The 21146-nt window shown below is 38.9% G+C and overlaps 2 protein-coding genes across 2 annotated transcripts in view; both read right to left on the minus strand.

The window, feature by feature from the left end:
- Positions 1-7174, minus strand: part of LOC106986844 (zinc finger protein 420-like) — a 61908-nt gene extending 54734 nt beyond the window's left edge. The window contains exons 1-2 of the mRNA XM_053210106.1: positions 7075-7174; positions 6784-6967 (exon numbers count right to left, since the gene is read on the minus strand). Of these exons, the coding sequence (XP_053066081.1) occupies positions 6784-6967; positions 7075-7174 (284 nt within the window). The remainder of the gene's footprint in view (positions 1-6783; positions 6968-7074) is intronic.
- A 7924-nt stretch (positions 7175-15098) lies between these two features.
- The window catches only part of LOC128313177 (zinc finger protein 773-like), a 33103-nt gene continuing 27055 nt past the window's right edge, over positions 15099-21146 (minus strand). Inside the window, 1 exon segment of the mRNA XM_053210107.1 lies at positions 15099-15988. Within this exon segment, the coding sequence (XP_053066082.1) occupies positions 15099-15988 (890 nt within the window).

A 21146-nucleotide genomic window follows, 5' to 3' on the forward strand; every position in this document is an offset into this window, starting at 1 on the left:
TAAATGCCAGTTTTCCTGTACTTGGTACACTCTGATCAGCAATATATGATCAGTTTAATTCCTCTATTTTTTGAGTTTCTACTTTTGTTTTTTCCTCAAGTTTAATCATTTGAGAAGATAGGAATTATTGTCTCCTTGTAGTTTCCCTGCTTTCCAGGAGGAGTGTATAGAACATGTGGTATATTATTTATGATATAAAAATAAATATCCTATAACATTAACAACTCAGGCAACAACAGATGTTGGTAAGGATGTGGAGAAAGAGGATCTCTTTTGTATTGTTGGTGGGAATGAAAGCTGGTGCAGCCACTCTGGAAAACAGTATGGTGGTTCCTTGTAAAATTAAAAATAGAACTACCCTATGACCCAGCAATTGCACTACTAGGCATTTATCCACGGGATACAGGTGTGCTGCTTCGAAGGGCCTCATGCATCCCCATGTTTATAGCAACACTATCAACAATAGTCAAAGTATGGAAAGAGCCCAAATGTCCATCGATGGATGAATGGATAAAGAAGATGTGGCATACATATACAGTGGAGTATTACTCGGCAATCAAAAAGAATGAAATCTTGCCATTTGCAACTACGTGGATGGAACTGGAGGGTACTATGCTAAGTGAAATTAGTCAGTCAGAGAAAGACAAAAATCATATGACTTCACTCATATGAGGACTTTAAGAGACAAAACAGACGAACATAAAGGAAGGGAAACAAAAATAATATAAAAACAGGGAGGGGGACAAAACGTAAGAGACTCATAAATGTGGAGAAAAAAACTGAGGGTTGCTGGAGGGGTTCTGGGAGGGGGGATAGGCTAAATGGGTAAGAGGCATTAAGGAATCTGCTCCTGAAATTATTGTTGCACTATATGCTAACTAATTTGGATGTACATTTTAAAAAATTAAAAATAAAGTTAAAAAATAAATATCATAGAATATATCATGTATCATGAACAATATATACCATATGTAATATATAATACATCTATATATCTATCTAAATATAGATATCTATATCTATCTAGCTAGTTATCATCTGTTTGTATATACACACAATATTCAGCCTTAAAAAAAGAAGGAGATCCTTTCATATGGGACAATGCAGGTGAGCCTTGAGGATGTTATACTAAGTGGAATAAACCACACAAAATTGCAAACACTGTATTATTTCAATGGTATCTGGAATATAACAACACTGAACTCCTAAAGCAGAGTAGAATTGTGACTGCCAGGAGCTGAGTGAGGGCACAGTGGGAGATGTTGGCCAAATGGTACAAAATTTCAGGTATGCATGAAATTCTGGAGATCTAAATTGCACCATGGTGACTACTGAGGATTTTATGTCTATTATACTTGAAATTTGCTTAGAAACTATAACTTCAATGTTCTCAACAAAAATTTAAAAATCAAAAATCCTAACTGTATGATGTGGGGGGCATGTTAATTAGCTAGATTGTTACAATCATATAAAAAATATACATATATTTGTATATTTTTTTACTTGAGCAACTACTGAATCTGCATGAATGAAAAGATTCTGGGTAAAAGCTTATAAAAAACAGGATTTAGTAGGAAAAGCAGAAATGAAGGCACTAAAATGTGTAGTTCTATGCTCCCATTTATCTGCTTCTGGATTTTTGGAATTGAGAGCACCAGCCCTGGAGAGATGAAAGGACAACCACCCAGAATCTCATCCCTCTGTCTTGGGAAGGGAGGGGGTCCCAGAGCCAGGTAGACCTGGGCACAGTCTCAGAAGTGGGTGGATCTGGTTTAGGGGAGGGAGGAAGCTAGCTGCAGGCTCTGATCTCCCGCTGGGGTACTTCCAGCTCTGACAGTCTTAAACCTGTCCAGATAAATTTAACTCCCAGAGTTCTAATATTTTAATCTATTTAGTCTCTTTCCTTTCTATTTCATAAAATAAAATAAAAAGCAACTTACCATAAATACTTAGAGTTTTCTGGGACAATTATATTAGAAAACTTGTATTCTTTTTTTTAGCTTATTTATTTTTTTGTAATCTCTACCCCCAACGTGGGGCTCAAACTCACAATTCCAAGACCAAGAGTTGAGTGGTCTTCTGACTGAGCCAGCCAGGCACCCCAAAGAGACCTGTATTTTATTTTATTTTTTTTATATATAATTTATTGTCAAATTAGTTTCCATATAAGACCCAGTGCTTATCCCAACAGGTGCCCTCCTCAATGCCCATCACCCACTTTCCCCTCTCCCCCAGCACCCATCAACCCTCAGTTTGTTCTCAGTACTTAAGACTCTCTTATGGTTTGCCTTCTTCCCTCTCTGTAACTTTTTTTCCCCCTTTCCCTCCCCCCTGGTCTTCTGTTAAGTTTCTCAAGATCCACATATGAGTGAAAACATATGGTACCAGTCTTTCTCTACCTGACTTATTTCACTTAGCATACTACTCTCCAGTTTCATCCACATTGCTACGAATGGCCATATTTCATTCTTTCTCATTGCCAAGTAGTATTCCATTGTATATATAAACCACATCTTCTTTCTCTTAAAATTTTTTTCAACGTTTTTTAATTTATTTTTGGGACAGAGAGAGACAGAGCATGAACGGGGGAGGGACAGAGAGAGAGGGAGACACAGAATCGGAAACAGGCTCCAGGCTCCGAGCCATCAGCCCAGAGCCTGACGCCGGACTCGAACTCACGGACCACGAGATCGTGACCTGGCTGAAGTCGGACACTTAACTGACTGCGCCACCCAGGCGCCCCCACATCTTCTTTATCAATTCATCAGTTGAGGGACATTTAGGCTCTTTCCATAATTTGGCTATTGCTGAGAGTACTGCTATAAACATTGGGGGACCAGTGCCTCTATGCATCAGCACTCCTGTATCCCTTGGGTAAATTCCTAGCAGTGCTATTGCTGGGTCATAGGGTAGATGTATTTTTAATTTTTTGAGGAATCTCCACACTGTTTTCCAGAGCGACTGCACCAGTTTGCATTCCCACCAACAGTGCAAGAAGGTTCCCATTTCTCCACATCCTCGCCAGCATCTATAGTCTCCTGATTTGTTCATTTTAGCAACTCTGACCGTCATGAGGTGTTATCTGAGTGTGGTTTTGATTTGTATTTCCCTGGTGAGGAGTGACGTTGAGCATCTTTTCATGTGCCTGTTGGCCATCTGGATGTCTTCTTTAGACAAGTGACTGTTCATGTCTTCTGCCCATTTCTTTTTAATTTGTTTTCATCTTTATTTATTTTTGAGAGAGAGAGACAGAGTGTGAGCAGGGGAGGAGCAGAGAGAGAGGGAGACAAAGAATCCGAAGCAGGCTCCAGGCCCTGAGCTGTCAGCACAGAGCACCAACTCACAAACTGTGAGATCATGACCTGAGCTGAAGTTGGACGCTCAACCGACTAAGCCACCCAGGCGCCCCTTTTCTGCCCATTTCTTCACTGGAAAACTTGTATTCTTAACAAGAATGAAAATAAATGTTACTACTACTGTTAATAAAACCTTTTTGGTCCACAGATGACCCATCAGAAGTGACACCAGAACTCACACCACAACACAGAATGGGAACTGGCCCAATTTCAGCAAAGACCCCTGTGTTCCCACCTGTTCCTCTTATTGACTCCACAATTCTAAATTAAACAATGTACCCTTTTGTTCTAGTCTAAAAATTTCTCCATGGTAGGGATCATGATTCCTCGTCTGTTTTTCTAATGAGTAGATGCCTTGGAAATCTACTTGGAAATCATTTCTATCTGTTTGCATCTCTACACTTACTCAGTGTTCATTAAAGAGCAGAATGAACTTGGAATGAGTCCCACCTGGTTACCACGAAGGCGATTTCTTCTGTAGAGGGAGGAGAGGAAACTGGATGACTAACTCTTCTTTCTCTAAGATGGAAGCAGATTCAGATTCTGGTGCCAGTCTAACCCCAGCCTACATAGGACATCCCCAAATATTCCAAAGGGTCCTTGTTGCTGTAGAGATTGTCCCTATAAGACTGACCTGATGCTTCCATTGGGATCCAGGTACCAGAAACCTTAGGCTGAGTCTGGGCCATCAGGTAGAGCATAGACCTGTCCTGGTGAAGCAGTATCCTTGATGAAGGTCGATATTTCCTGTCCCTGTAAAGGACTCTCTGGAGTAAAAAGCCTTCACTTCAGTTAACACAGGTTTCAAGTAGCTATAGTTGTGGTCATAATTCTAGATATTTTGTGGGTCTTATTCTTGCAATGTTAAAGGATCTTCTCTCCTCTTGGGGTTGCATTAAGGCAGGACCTATTGTGACAGGTTTTATTTTGTATGCTTGATGCTACTTAGAGATTCTTCATTGACCATCAGGAGTGTCAGTGTCTTGAAGTCAAACATGTTAAGTACCATTGTGAAACTGTCTTTAAAAACCCATGCCCAGGTAAATGTTAGGCAAATAAAATATCTCATATTGAAAGAAACACATTCGGGGGCACCTGGGTGGCTTAGGCAGTTAAGTGTCTCTTGGTTTTGGCTCCAGTCATGCTCTCATGGTTCCTGAGTTTAAGCCATGCCTTGGGCTCCATGCTACCTGCATGGAGCCTGCTTGGGGTTGTCTCTCACCTCTCTCTCTGCTCCTCCCTTCTCTCTCTCTCTCTCTCAAAGTAAATAAAGTTAAAAAAAGAGATAGATACACATTGACAGTTTTTTTGAGTAACTCTGCATTCTTTCAGGAGAAAGCATTTCATTCCTTTTTTTAAATTTTATTTCTTATTTTTAAAAATTTACATCCAAATTAGTTAGCATATAGTGCAACAATAATTTCAGGAGTAGATTCCTTAATGCCCCTTACCCATTTAGCCCATCCCATCTCCAAGAACCCCTCCAGCAACCCTCAGTTTGTTCTCCACATTTATGAGTCTCTTCCATTTTGTCTTCCTCCCTGTTTTTATATTATTTTTGTTTCCCTTCCCTTGTGTTCCTCTGTTTTGCCTCTTAAAGTCCTCATATGAGTGAAGTCATATGATTTTTGTCTTTCTCTGACTAATTTCACTTGGCATAATACCCTCCAGTTCCATCCACATAGTTGCAAATGACAAGATTTCATTCTTTTTGATTGCTGAGTAATACTTCATTGCGTATGTATATGTGTGTGTGTGTGTGTGTGTGTGTGTGTGTGTGTGTGTGTGTGTATACCACACCTTCTTTATCCATTCATCCATCGAAGGACATTTGGGCTCTTTCCATACTTGGGCTCTTGTTGACAGTGCTGCTATAAACATGGGGGTGCATGAGTCCCTTTGAAACAGCACACCTGTATCCCGTGGATAAATGCCTCATAGTGCAATTGCTGGGTCATAGAGTAGTTCTATTTTTAGTTTTTTTGAGAAACCTCCATACTGTTTTCCAGAGTGGCTGCACCAGCTTGCATTCCCACCAACAATGCAAAAGAGATCCTCTATCTCCTCATCCTCGCTAACATCTGTTGTTGCCTGAGTTAATGTTAGCCATTCTGACAGGTGTCAGGTGTTATCTCATTGTGGTTTTGATTTGTATTTCCCTGATGATGAGTAATGTTGAGCATTTTTTCATGTGTCAGTTGGCCATCTGGATGTCTTCCTTGGAGAAGTGTCCATTCATGTCTTTTGCCCATTTCTTCACTGGATTATTTGTTTTTTGGGTGTTGAGTTTGATAAGTGCTTTATAGATTTTGGATACTAACCCTTTATATGATATGTCATTTGCAAATATCTTCTCTCATTCAGTTGCCTTTTAGTTTTGTTGATTGTTTCCTTTGTTGTGCAGAAGCTTTTTATTTTGATGAGGTCCCAATAGTTCATCATTTCATTCCTGATTGAACTCTGACCATATATCAGAAGACCACTGAAACAACAAAAAATTATGGATGATTATATAATAATTATAAAAGAATTCATTGTATGGTTTTAATTTATTATTCATTAATGGAAAGATTCTCTTTATTATTCACGATTTACCTACAAAGTGAGTGCCTTATAATTCTACATAACACTCTGAGTCATGAATATATAAATGACTGACATGAAGAAAACAGACTACATTTTTCTCATGAGATGAGGAAGTTTTGTAATTCCTCCAGGACACAAAGAAGAACCTGGATACACAGTGGTCTTCACTCAAGAGAATAAACTGTCTGGCAGTTGGAAAACATGCACTGATAAAGGCCTAGTTGCTCAGTTTCCTCCACAAAGTATAATGAAAAAGTGGGGGGGAGGAATACAATAATGGAAGGTAGAGTAAGAAGATTTACAAAAGTGGGGGTGCCTGGGTGGCTCAGTAAGTCAAGCAGCTTCCTCTTGATTTCACTTCAGATCATGATCTCAAGGTTTGTGGGACTGATATTTGTGTAGGGCTCTAGGCTGACAGCATGGAGCCTGCTTGGGATTCTTAATCTCCCTCTCTTTCTGTCCTTCTCCTGCCTGCTTTCTCTCTCTCTCTCTCTCTCTCAAAATACATACATACATACATACATACATACATTAAAAACTAATAAATAAATAAAAACTTACAAAAATGCTCCTCAAGAAAAAGCATGCTTGGTGTAGGAGATATGTCACAGGAGGTTTCGGTGTGACGCTTCCTATGAAGGTGCTGCCCCCTCGGCTTGTGCATGCACAGAATGAAAACCATTAGTCCTAAACAGAAAACATCTGGGGTACATCTGAATGCTGCAGAGAGTAAGGCTATGTGTTTGCACAAGGTATAGCATAACAGGGTCCAATACTAGGTGTTCTGATGTATTTCTTTTTGTTCTTATCACACACATACAGAGCAACTGTGGTTACTTACCAGGTCAAGTAGGATCCAGCAGAGATTACTGGAGGGGCCAATGCAATGTGGAACTTTTCCTTAAATGCTTTGCCCACCTGGAGTTCCTGGGATTTATGGTGATGGCCTGGAAGACACTTGAGGACCAGAGTTGCCAATGGACTCACCTCTGGACACTGTGTAAAACTAGAATATAAGTCTGCATCTAAAACCATGGAGATAATGGTTCAAACCAAAAGGCTGCCCAGGTGTTTGGAATTCCATTAGAAGGAATGACCAACACTTGGCTACATTGAGATGACTCAGAAAAACCTCTCAAACTGGCCCTGGTTCCACTGCAGTAAAGGAAAATGATGACATAATAATAGAAATCTTGCAGGTTTCCAGTGAAGATCTGGACCAGGAAGATCATTCCGTCAGATTCTCAGCTGCCATTTTCCAGGGTTCAATATTTACATTCAAAACCAGAAAAAAATCAGCATAGAAACATGACTTGTGGGCTACCTTTTCCATGAAAAATGAAATATACAATATTTACTAACATCTAAATTGATTATATAGTGTTTACAATGTATAGTCCACTATTACTAATGCTTTTTTTCCTAATGATTTGAATGTTCAGGACTTTATGCGTTTGGAATAATATTATTCCTTTTTTACTGATGCCAGATAATAGAATATCTGGTTTTAGCACAAATCTCCTAAAACTCTTGTAAATTCCTAAATGATAAGAGCACTAGAGGAATTCATGTTCTAATATTTGTCTTTGCCCCATCTTTGACACAGGTCTCCTAAAACTCTTGTAATTCCAAAGGGATCACAGCACTAGGAGCATCTCTTGTTCTAATGAAGTGACTCTGGGTGGGCTTCTGGATGGGAGCATGTCACCAGAAATACCAAGCCATGATTAGAAGCTTGGAACATTCAGCTTCATCTCCCCACCACCCTTAATCTAGAAAAGAAAGAAGCGCTCGAAATGGAGTTAATGACCGGTCATAGGTCATGCTTACATGAAGAAGGCTCCATAAAATCCCAATAGTATGGAGTTTAGAGATCTTCCAGGCTGGTGAACACATACACAAAGGGAGGGTGACATACCCTAACTGCATGGGGACTGAAGTTCCTGAGCTTATGACCCTCCCAGACCTCACATTATGTATCATTTCAACTCTCTGTTCATCTGTACCCATTAGCATATCCTTTAATAAACTGGTAAACATAAGTGTTTCCCTGAGTTTTATAAGCCCTTATCATATTAATTGAACCCAAGTAGAAGATTATTGGAATCTCCAATCTATATCTGGTCATTCACAAGTATCGGTAATAGACTGACCTTGTGAATAGTGTCTGAAAGTGTGTGTATTGTTGTAGGGGGTGGAGGGTGAGTCTTGTAGGACCGAGTCCCTATCTGTGAGACCTGACAACATGTCTGGGTAAATAGTGTTGAAATTGAGTTAAACTGCAAGATATCAAGGTGGTGCTGGAGACCTGCTGTTTGCTGTGGAGAAAGCAGCCACCCCGTATTTGTGACCAGCAGTGTCACGAGTGAAGTGCTCTGTGTGTGTATTAAGAAGGACACAGAAGGGAGAAATAGAGTAGGGAAGAACTAGGCTTTTCCTTTCATAGAAAACAAACAGTAGATATTTTCTTTACAGTTAATTGAAATAGTAAATTAAAAAATAAAATTAAAAAAACTATAAAAAATAAAATAGTTTAGGTAAAAACAGATTTTGTGATATCTCAATACTGGTAGAGTAAACTTTTGAACATGGGTACCCACAGCAACAGGAAGAATTCAAATGCTCTTCTAGAAAAACACTTGTTCTACAAGCAATGCTTCCTCGAGAAGACTTCACATAGAATAGCCTTCATGGTCTGAGACTTCACAGTGTCACATTTCAGCCCTGGACATACACATATCCCCCGAGTGGGTATTTAATAGACGACTGAGGACAAGGCACACAGGTCAGCTTTCCAGGGTTAAAACACAGGAGAAACTCAGCCTACATATGAGCCCACTTTCACATCTGGAGAACAAAGACCAGAGTCCACCTAAAACAATGCATGGTCTTCTTTGTATATGACTGCATTCTTCATGGACTAATATCTTTATTGAAGATGAAAACATAAATATGCCCCCAGACTTTCATTTGCCAAGCAGGTTCCCAAAATAGTTCCCACTGGCATCACCTGACAACATGTAAGAAAAGAAAATTAGGGATTACAGCCCAGAACTATTGAAATGGTAACATGGAAAGAGCCTGGAAATTTGATATTGTATAAGTCCTCTAGGTAAATGTTTAGCTGACTGAGCCACCCAGGTGCCCCAGTCCTCTAGGTAAATGTGATGCAAGATAAGTTTAACAGCCTCTGCACTCACAAAATCACAGGTCATCCCTGAATTATACACAGAAAAGTCACTCTTAGAATCCTTCTATGTTTGTGGTGATGTTAGCAGTCTGATACACACACTCTAACACACACACACAGAACATGCATATTTTATTAATTCATAAATAAATATGACTCTAACGTAGTCTGTTCTGACTTCCTCTTCTTCCATGTCTCACTTCCCTCAATGTCCTCCTCGGGCATCCTGGAATCACCCACAAATACACATGTCTTCACATTTTTTCATCAAAGTAATCCAAGTTAAACTAAATTGGAACTAAATTGGAACTTATTCAAATACTTTATCAAATAAGATATGAAATACATGCAGAAAAACATAAATAGATGTTATGTTTGATAACAGAGTTGAATATAGCATTCTCCCTATGTCTGTATTTGACATAGGGAATCTGTATTTGATGATCTTCACTATAAAACAACGAATGAGTGCATGCTTAAGTGGCTTTTCATACTTACCTGTAAAGTATTAGCACTCCATTCGCATTCATGATAAAATTCTTGTGACTCTGGGTAGACATACTCTAAATTTCAGGGATTTTCATAACATCTGATTCCAATGCAAGGCATGATGCACTTTGTGTCAGATGATTCGAAAGAGTTCCGGGGATGCCTGAGTGGCACTCAGTGGCTTAACTGACTAATTAAGCATTGGACTTCGGCTCAGGTCATGACCTGGCAGTTGTGAGTTTGAGCCCTGCATTGGGCTCTGTGCTGATAGCTCAAAGCCTGGAGTCTGCTTTGGAATCTGTGTCTCTCTCTGTGCCCCTCACCCACTCATGCTCTGTCTTTCTTTCTTTCAAAAATTAAAAAAAAGAAAAAGAAAAAAAGAAAAACAAAGAGTTCCAGAAACACGGGCCATTCCCCACAATCTCATGGTCCACCTGTCTTACAGGTATGTGTAACTTAAAGTGGCCTTATGAGAGCATTCTGCTGAATGAGATGAAGAGAGAAATGCCTTGAAGGGGATGGCCTTCCTTCAGCGAAAAGGAGTGTTTGGAAAACATATTCCATAAGTCCTATCAGATTTACACTCCTTCCTTGCCACGTGGAACATGGTTTGATAGCTGATAGTGGGGCAAGCATCTGTGGTCATGAGAGAGCAAGAGAACACATGCCTGCAGGCGGACAATACCAGAGGGAAGAATTAGAACAGCTAGAGCACACCATAGGGTGTCTGAGCCATGTTATCAGACCTGAGCATCTACCTACTCACTGTGTACATAACACAAAATACACAGCTTTTTCCCTATGTACACATTGACCTTCTCATGATATAGCTGAACACAAAATAACAGCTATCCCATATTGCATCGTTATACTTCAATGTGCCCATGTTAAATGTGAGCACAACTGCTACCCAACTTCATGGTATAAGTTTCTACCACAGACAGAAGCCCTCAGAAGATGGGTGAAATGCATCATGTGCTGTGAATGAACAGAGGGGCATCTAGCCTAAAAACTAGGTGGACTGTACGAGGCAGAAGCGCTCACTGACTGTGTCTGGTGAATTGCTCCCCAATTAATCAGTACCTTGCGCAATCTTCAGAGTAGAACACTCATCGTGGGGCTCATGCAGGACTGAGTTTCCTGCCAGCTGTGGATCAGCTTCCCTGGAATGTCATCCATCTACAGTGGATCAGACCAACATGCGGTTATAAACCTAAGATTCTAGTGCTTTGTGGAAGGACAGCGCACACCTCCTGATCCTGCCGGTGTCCAGAAGGACTTCTCATTTCCAGCATCTACTCTGTCATGTGACATTGGGAAGCTATGCCCACAACATTTGTATCTTCCAGCAACCCCTCTCCTTCCACTGCCACTGATTTTGGCCTGAAAAGTACAGGAATCTCTGTCATCCAACATCACGTGTCCTCAGCACTACACAGGGACATATGAAATCACGAAGATAGGATCTGACTTCTCTGAAACCCACCTCATTTGCCAAATCTCCATCTCTGTCACATTTGTTGATCAAAAGTAGATTCCTAAGGCCTTGCAGTGACTAAAAGAGACTCCCTACCATTTGTGTCCCACATTTCGAGTTCTCCATATTTGCTTTCAGTAGACCTATGTTACACTCAAAGAATACCATCATTATGTTTCATCTGCCTTCATAACTGTCTCAGTGCCAAGTGCCTGAGTTAAACCTGTGGCCCATTGACACCGCTGTCCTCTTATCTCAATGAAGTGGTGATGATGTTGTATCTAAATTTTAAATATAGCCTCCAGTGATCTGTTTAAAGATAATTTCTCATTGCTCAGAAAAATTCCAAACTACTCATGAGATGTTTCTCAATTTGCCTCTCTTTTATTAATCCTTTGCTTGTTTCAGTTCTTAAATGCACCATATGCACCAGTTCTTAAATGAAATCATATGGTATTTGTCTTTTTCTGACCTATTTTGTTTAGTATAATACTCTCTACCTCCATCTATTCATTGCAAATGGCACGATTTCATTCCTTTTTATGGCTGAGTAATAGTCCATTGTGTATATATACCATATCTTCCTTATTCATTTCAGTCAGTGAACACTTGTGCTGGACTGTTGGAAGCAGAAATGCTGACTGCCACTAACAGTTGAACGGTTCCTCCAACAAATCAGTGCCTCAGACAGAACCAGAGCACAGGATTATACTCATCATGGGGCTGACTGAAGGGAGGATGGTCCCTCACAGCAGTGAATTAGCTTCCCTGAGAGGTCATCCATGTAGACTGGATCTGAACTGAAATGGGGTTATATACCTGGGGTATTAGTACTTTGGTGCAACCACAGCACATGCCTTGCTGACCCTGCCTATTATAGTGTTCAGAAGGCTTCTTCATCTCAACTATCTACTCTTCCATGTGACATTTTAAACCTATGCCCAAAGTGTTTGCATCATCCAATATGCCTTCCTCCATCCACTGCTCCTGATCTAGGCCTGGGCATTTACAGTAATCGTTGTCATCCAACAGCATCTATTATTCAGTAACACAAGAATTCAGTTAAATCATGAAGATAAGATAGGAATCCCTTAATCATCAGAAACTCACCACATTTGCCAATCCCTTATCTCCATTACATTTATTCAACCTAGGATACCACCAAGAGCTACTTATGACTTTGGGTGACAAAAGGGAACCACCTCCATTTCCTTCCCCACATTTGAAAGAGAGTTCTTCACATCTTCTTTTAATAGCTCTTATCTTTCTCTCTAAGGATGGTGCCATCATCATTTTAGTTATATTTTCATTCCACATCCTAGTGCTAAATGTCTGAATTAATAGTGTGTCCCACTGGCCAAACATCTCTATGATCTCAGGATTTCAGTGACATCACTCTAGTCACAACAAAGGCAGAGAATAATGCTTTTGATGCCTATGTAGATGAAAACAAAAATGAGGAAAAATAGAATCGCATATCTAGAGATAACTAGGAATTAAAGCAAGTAGTTGTTATTTTTGTAAATCCAGAGAGTCAGTTGTGTAACTCAGGACAGGTGTCTTCTCTCCACATGCAGAATTCATTATGCTACTTCTTTACTTTGCATATTTTCTTATCTCTTCCCTGGGACTATAATATCACTCCTATTGCAATATGTTTATCCTACTTATGGGGTATCTATTTCACACCCAGCACTGTCATATATGCATGTTTACTTCATGTAAACATCAAAACAACACTTCCACATATGACATGGGGCATATACCTTTATTTGGGTTCATGGTGGAGTGTTTTAGTGTCTTTGGGCTAAGTCCAAATTGGGCCATTCGCTAAGGCAGGTTTAGGTAAGCTCTGTGGGAGTCTTCTCTAGAAGACATACAAGAGTAAAGCCATGGGGGATAGGAGAGATGATTCCTCACAAGGGTGGATTGGAGATGTCTTATCAGAAGTTACATTAACTTGTGACTCTTCAGGGTGTTGTTTAGGGATCATAGTAGTGAGACGGGTTGATCCAGTTCAAGGCCCCTACAAAACTACTGGCTACACAAAGTAAAAGCCAGGTAGCATTATCATGCAGTACTTGAGGTAAACGTTTAACAATACCCCTAGAAAATCTGTAATATATACATCTAATATCTCAGCAATACCAACGAGGTAAAAATAAAACAATAGATAAAGTAGGGTAAAAATAATCACACATTATTTGAAGCTTAAGGCCACTGAGAAAATGGATTACAGGATATATTATTGGATTCCATTACCAAAGAGTTGATAGGTACCATCAGTTACCTACAATCTTTAATAAAATGAGGTATGTTTACACTGGTGGTGGGATAACACTTCATGCATTACACATTGAAGTTCACACATTTAAAAAACATTGCTTTTGGGGTGCCTGGGTGGCTCAGTCAGCTGGGTGGCTGACTTGGGCTCAGGTCATGATCTCACGGCTCATGAATTCAAGCCCTGCGTCGGGCTCTGTGCTGACAGCTCAGAGCCTGGAGCCTGCTTTGGATTCTGTGTCTCCCTCTCTCTCTGCCCCTCCCCTCATCGCACTGTATGTGTGTGTGTCTCTCTTTGCTCCTCCCCTGCTCACGCTCTGTCTCTCAAAAATAAATAAACATTAAAAAAATTTTTAAAACATTGCTTTATTATTTAAAGCATATAAAATTCACACATAGACTAAGTTATGCATTTCAAATCCACTCTGTAATCCTTGTTAAAGATACAGAATACAAGCATTCAAGAAGCTGTTTCCGGGGCTGATATCAAGCTGGGAGTAGTGATTTCCTTGACAGGCCTGAGGTAATTCTTGAGGAATGTGGATTTATGATTGTATACCATTTTATGGAAGAATTAGCTATCCTCTTTCAGATATCTGTGACAATTTCATTTCAACCACATTCACTAACTATTGCTACAATGAAGATATATCAGTATTTTATTGGACTGCCACTTATTTTCCCTTAAAGGCCAATTACTAAAACATTTTATTTATAATACTCAGAAACCTTTTTAGTTTTAATTAATAGAGAAGAATGATGATCTGAAAGCCTATTTCATGGTACTTTAATCAATATTATAATCACAAAATAGCATCTGCATTTAGATTCTCTTTGTAGATCGTATATCATATTTTCCTTCCTTTTCCATAGACAATTAGATATGCATGAGTCCCACGTAATGAAAAAGGTCATTTAATTTCTTTGATGCAGCAACATTCAGCCCCATGATTTCATAAATCCACTAGAAATAAATGAATTTTGTGGAGTGATTATAGAAATACATTAATATTTGTTAGTCACATCTCAAATAGGATCAATGTAAAAAAGCATATATTCAAATTAGTAAACCTATGAAAATCCATCCCCTCTATCTTTTGAAGGATACCAGCAAAAACATTGTCTAAGTGTTTAACTTTGTATTATCCTTAATAATACGTATTTGGATGTAATGTCTGAATAGACTGACATACTGCTTTCTACTGTGAATTCTGTGACATTTATTGACACTTGATGCTCAGTTAAATACTTTTCCAAATATTTGCATCTTTCAAGATACTTTCTTTTATGCACTCTTTGGTGTTTGCTGAAGTGTATGCTTAATAGGGAGGACTTTGCTCATTCATTATGTTTGTGGGGTTAAAATCTAGCGTACATTTTGAGATATTGATTAAGAATTGAATTCCAGGTACAAGCACAACTCTCTCTATATTTTATGGTTTCTATCCTGTAAGACAGCTATGATGTTGAGCAAATTCTGAATTCTGCTACAGGCTTGCTACATTCTTTATCTTTGTAATATTTCTCCTCAGTATAAACTCTGTGATGCTGAGTAGGGTTGAGCAGTCCTGAAAGTTTTACCACATTCTTTGCTTTTGTAAGTTTTTTTCTTCAGCATGAATTTTGTGATGAAGAGTGAAGCTTGACCTCTGATTAAAGGGCTTGCCAAATTTTTTATATTTGAAAAATCCTCTCATATACCTACTGTGGTCAGGACTCAGAGTTTAGCATTGCTTAAAGGCCTTGCTACATTCTTTAGAATTCTATGATTATTCTCCAGTATAAATCTTCCAATGTGAAGTAAGGGATGAATGGTCCTTAAAAGTTTTCTTGCTTTCTTTAACTTTGTAAGGTTTGCTCCAGTACAGAATCTGTGATAATGAGTAAAGGATGAACAGTGATTACAGATCTTGTCACATTCTTCACATTGGTAAACCTTCTCTCGAGTGTGAATTCTGTTAGGTTGAATAAGGTGTGATTGCTTCTTAAAGTCCTTGCAACAGTCCTTATATTTGTAAGGTTTCTCTCTAGTATGAATTCTGTGATGTTGAGTAAGAATTGAGTGCCAGGTAAAGGCCTTGCCACATTCATTACATTGGTAAGGTTTCTCTCCGCTATGAATCCTGTGATGTTGAGTAAGATATGACTGTTGGTTAAAGGCCTTGACACATTCTTCACATTTGTAAGGTTTCTCTCTAGTATGAATTCTGTGATGTTTCATTAGGGTTGAATGCTGGATGAATGCCTTGCCACATTCTTCACATTGGTAAGGTTTCTCTCCAGTATGAATTCTGTGATGTTGAGTAAGGATTGAGTGGCTCTTAAAGACCTTGCCACATTATTCACATTTGTAAGGTTTGTCTTTAGGATGAATTCTATGATGTTGAGTAAGTCTTGAGCGGTTGTTAAAGACCTTGCCATGGTCTTTACATTAGTAGAGCTTCTCCCCAGTATGGATTCCCTTATGTCCATTTAGTGATGAGCCATACTTAAAGGTTTTACCACATTCTTTACATTTGTAAGGTTTCTCTCCAGTATGCATTTGTTGATGTTGAATTATTGTTGAGTGCCACTTAAAGGCTTTGCCACATTCCTTACAAATGTAACCTTTCTGCCCAGTATGGGTTGTCTTATTTATATTTAGTCTTGATGACTGACTAAACATGTTCCCAGGTTCATTGCATGTGTATGGGCTTTTTTCCCATGAATCCTCTGATGATCACCAACATCATTAAGTGTACATTCTCAAGGCACTATGTTTGTATCTATCCCCTGCCACTTTTTGGAAAGAAGCTTCTATGCACATCTTTGGCAGAAAGCCCTGAGTACCAGTTGGAGACAGCTGAAAGATAACAAATAAGAGAATAGTAAAATCATTCCACTTAATCCTCTCAGATGAATATAATGAAAATTTCTAATATGCAATATTCATCTAAGAGAACTTCAGCAAGATGGCTGAGAAGGTATCATCAGGACTTCATTCCTCCATGGACACATAGAGTTGTACGCAATGCTCACAGATAGTTCTGTAGTATTGTCATGCTATAGCACACACATCACGTTCCTATTCCTCCAATAATCAGGGAAAGTACCACATGAGCCCAAATTACCAGAAGAAGGAAATTTAAAAATAAAACAGAAATGAACAAAATAGGACATAGTAAACAGGAAAATATTGACAGTTGGAAGAGTTGGTTTTCAGAAAAGCCCAACAAATTGGACAGACCTATAACCAAATCAAGTAAGAATGAAGGAGAGAAGACCAACTAAAATCAGATGTGGACAAATGAAACAGTATAATAGACAGCATAGAAATAAGAATCATTTTAAGAGGTGACAATGGATAATTATGTGCCAAGAAACAGATACTGAAAAGGGGGTATAAATTTCAAAAATGATAAAACCTGCCTGGACCCCATCAAGAAGAAATATTTTTAGCTATCTCATCGGAGCTACAACTACTATGTACATTGAAAATTAATTTTAAAAATGCCCAACAATTAAAATTCCCGTGCCAATGGATTCACTGGATAACTCATACAAACACTTAATGAAAGCGTTCTTCAAATCTCCTCAAACATTTCCAAGAAGTGAAGAGAAGAGAGTTTGTGAACACACTCTCTGTGACACCAGCATTAACAGGTTATCAAAGCAAAGGAAGACATTACAAGTAAAGAAGAGTACAAACTACTACCTGTGGGCAATATTCATGGAAAGCCCACAATAAAGCAAAGCAAACTGAATCAAAAGCACTTTCACTATGTTACCACATAATCAAGTGGGAATTGTTCCTGGAATTCAAGGGTGTTTCAACATATGGAAAACTATCAATTTAAGACTGTACCTTAACAGAAGGAAGATCAAACATGACATCCTATTAATTCATGCCAAACAAGAATGCAAGCATATTGGCTACCATTTCAGGATTAAAAACACTCAATAGTAGGAATAGAAGGAAACTACCACTACCTAGTAAAGTCCATATATGTACAAAGACCTGAAATCTAACATATTCAATAGTAAGACTGAAATCTTGTCCTATCAGAAACAAGGTTATGAAGTGCCTTCATCACTTTTGTTCAACATAATACTGGGTATTCTAGTCAGAACAGTTATGCAATAAAAGTACATTAAAGGAACCAGTAGAAAAAGTATCCTTATTCACAGATGACATGGTCTATAAAAAATCCTAAAGAATCCTTATTTTTATATTGTTTTTTTTCTTTTTTTTTTTTCAACGTTTATTATTTATTTTTGGGACAGAGAGAGACAGAGCACGAACGGGGGAGGGGCAGAAAGAGAGGGAGACACAGAATCGGAAACAGGCTCCAGGCTCTGAGCCATCAGCCCAGAGCCTGACGTGGGGCTCGAACTCACGGACCGCAAGATCGTGACCTGGCTGAAGTCGGACGCTTAACCGACTGAGCCACCCAGGCGCCCCAATATATTGTTTTTTTAATCGTCATTTGTATTTTTAATTTTTCCAATTTTTCCTACCCACCTTTCCATTTTCAATATTTTTTAATGTTATAAATGCTTGAGTTAAGAAAAATAGTTCAAATAAACCACATTACACCACAAGGAAGCAGATTAAAAAAAACGTAACTTAAATTTAGTAGAGGAAAGAAATCAGAAAGAAAAATCAGAAACAAATAACTGAGATATCAGAATAAACAATAACATAACATTGAAAGTATCAAAATCCCAACGTCATTTTTGGCAGAAGGATCAAAACCCACCATAACATTCATATTCATGTCACAGGATAACACACACCCAAAATAATCCTGAAAATGTACATTGTTGGCACCACATGTCATGATTGAAAGCATACTACAAATCCATAGTTATCAAAATAATGTACTATAGACATAAAGACAGGCATAGAATTATGGAAAAGAGATGGTGAGCCAGACATTCTTCTCCAATGTTAGTGTGTATGACAACCAACTAAAGATCTTGCTAAAATTCATATTCTGATTTGGATTTCTGGGTAGGGTCTGAGTTTCCACATTTTTCACAAGCTTCTGTGTGATGCCTACATCGTGGGTTCAAGACCCACACTTTTAAATTCCAAAAATGAAATTTAAAAAAGAGAAGAAATCATAAATGACTTTGACCTTAAAGAATACTGTGGAAATTATGAACTCTAACACCAAGAACAGAAACAATTCTTGGTGAACATTTACTACATACCATTCTGACAGTTTTTCATAAATGTACCCATAAATACACAGTAATGTAGGAGAACAATAGAATTGTTTTTCATCTTTCAAAAAATATCTTGGCAAAATTTCAGTAATAGTATAGCATGAGTTTTACCACAGATTGTCTGACTGTGAATTCATCTAAGAGGAACACAAAGACTGCAATCCTAAAAGAAGGTACAGAACAGATTTCAAAGTGAAAATGGTAGTTCAAACACAATTATACCACAGAACATATGACGTAAATGAGGATAAAACACAAAATGCAAAAATTACAAATAAATAAAAACAAGAATAAACATGATAAAGTAAAAACTTTTTATTGTGATTCAAACTAAGAAATGTTTTAGGTGCCATACAACTTGTAAATCTATGTGTGGAGGAAGGTTTTTTGTGTCTTGCAAACATGCCACAGGGAAAAAACACACACTGATATAACTGGAATACCTACTGTTTGTGAGTCTCTGATAACATCGAACTTTTTTTTCCCCCTCGTTCATCTTTTGTGGTGAGTTATATTTTACAAATTTAAGCTTAGTAGAATATATATGATGCATGTCTTTTTTTCCTCTGCAACGACAGAGAAGTTATAAGGAAGAGTATACCAGTGACAGAGAACAGAATAAAATGGAAACTAGCAGGACGGAGCCCTAATTTACAATCTCTACTTCTAACACCATTATCTCCAGTGAACACAGGAGAGATGCTTTATTTTCCAAAGCAGTCTACAAACAAAGTGAACCATAAGAGGGAAGGAGCACATGAAATGAGATGAGTGAATCCTTCCAAGGTACTTACTGATAAATGGCGGTGGGGGGTGGGGTGGGGATAATAACCTTATAGTGTAGGGATCCAGCAGAGAGCAGAGGAGGGTATAAAGCACATAAACCTGTGATGGTGCACATTGGGGTCAGGTGCCTAACGTTCTTCCAAGGACACATAATAACTGCTGTGAAATAAATGCCCAGAAAAGAGTAGGTAAATCATAATCTACCTGCAAACATGAAAATATCTGTGTTATTCAAATACCAAGACAAATAAAGTGCTCATGCTCTGTAATCTGTATTAGTGCACTTCAGCTTTGTCTTTCATGTGTGATCAGAAGCTTTCACAGGCTCCTCTTTGCATTCCCATCAGCCCAATCACAAAGACTTGGTCCAGAAACACTGATATGACAGGTTAACTCATGTACAAAAACTGTGGAACTCTGATCTCCTGTAGGTGCACTTCCCTCACTTAATAATGTCCCCCAGGGTTCCTGAAACTTTGTGGGATTTCTCCACCAAAACACAGATATATTGGGAGTGTTGATAGAAGTCCTAATCCTCACACTGACCCATGTCCTGTCCAATTATTTTCTGTCATGGAGGAGGTTTGTTCTCCTCTCTCTTTTTTATTTTTAATTTTCTTAAATTTTATTTATTTTTGAGACAGAGAGAGACAGAGCATGAGTGGGGGAAGGGCAGAGAGAGAGGGAGATACAGAATCTGAAGCAGGCTCCAGGCTCTGAGCCATCAGCACAGAGCCTGATGCGGGGCTCGAACCCACGAACTGTGAGATCATGACCTGAGCTGAAGTTGGATGCTCAACCAACTGAGCCACCCAGGCGCCCCATCTCTCTCTTTTTTTAAGTTTATTTATTTATTTTGAGAGAGAGAGAGCATGGGGAGGGCAAAGAGAAGGAGAGAGAGGGAAACATCATCTCAAGCAGGCATCTCAAGCCTGACAAGTGGCTTGAACTCACAAACCATGAGATCGTGACCTGAGCTGAAATTAATATTCAGATGGCCAACTGACTGAGCCACACAGGAGCTCCTAGGATGATGTTTTTCCTTCTTTCCTGAGTGTGCCCATAGCAAGGTATCTCTCTGTACAAAGGTTATTCATCTAGTAAAGTAGAAGGGTAACAGGCAAAGTTCATTTAATACCAGGGGTCAATCTATGGCTCCCTTATTTCATTGATCTCTTAGGTTTAACCAAAGAATGGTAAAAATTGATTCCTTTCTAGTAGTAAAAGAAAAGAAAAAAATAGAAGAAAGAAGCACACCTCAAATGGGAACCAAGAGATTGAATCAAGCCTGCATGGAATCCAGTTTGAGTTTAGTCAAGGTACTAAGGGTATTGAAAAAACACAACGGGGCACCTGGGTGGCTCAGATGGTTAAGCACCTGACTTGGCTCAGGTAATGATCTCACAGTTCCTGAGTTTGAGCCCCACGTCGGGCTCTGTGCTAACAGTGCAGAGCCTGGAGCCTGTTTCAAGCTCACTCACTCTCTCTCAAAAATAAATAAACATTTGAAAAATTAAAAAAAAAAAAAGAATTTCCCCTCCTAAATACCTCATAATTTGAAGCACACTGCCACTTCTGAGCAGTCAAACCTCCAGAATGTATGTCCATCCTAGAAATCCAAGCCTGCATCACAGAAGATGAAGTTTCAAAGGGTTCTTAATCAAGGGGTTGCGAACAAAAGAGGTCAGTCTGGAGTCCTTCCCTCCCTTCACTTCTCTTTCAACCTGACTCCACCCTTGCATGGTAAATTTGATGAACCACTTTTATT

The sequence above is a fragment of the Acinonyx jubatus genome, chromosome E2 (assembly GCF_027475565.1).
Source record: "Acinonyx jubatus isolate Ajub_Pintada_27869175 chromosome E2, VMU_Ajub_asm_v1.0, whole genome shotgun sequence".
Lineage (NCBI taxonomy): Eukaryota > Metazoa > Chordata > Mammalia > Carnivora > Felidae > Acinonyx > Acinonyx jubatus.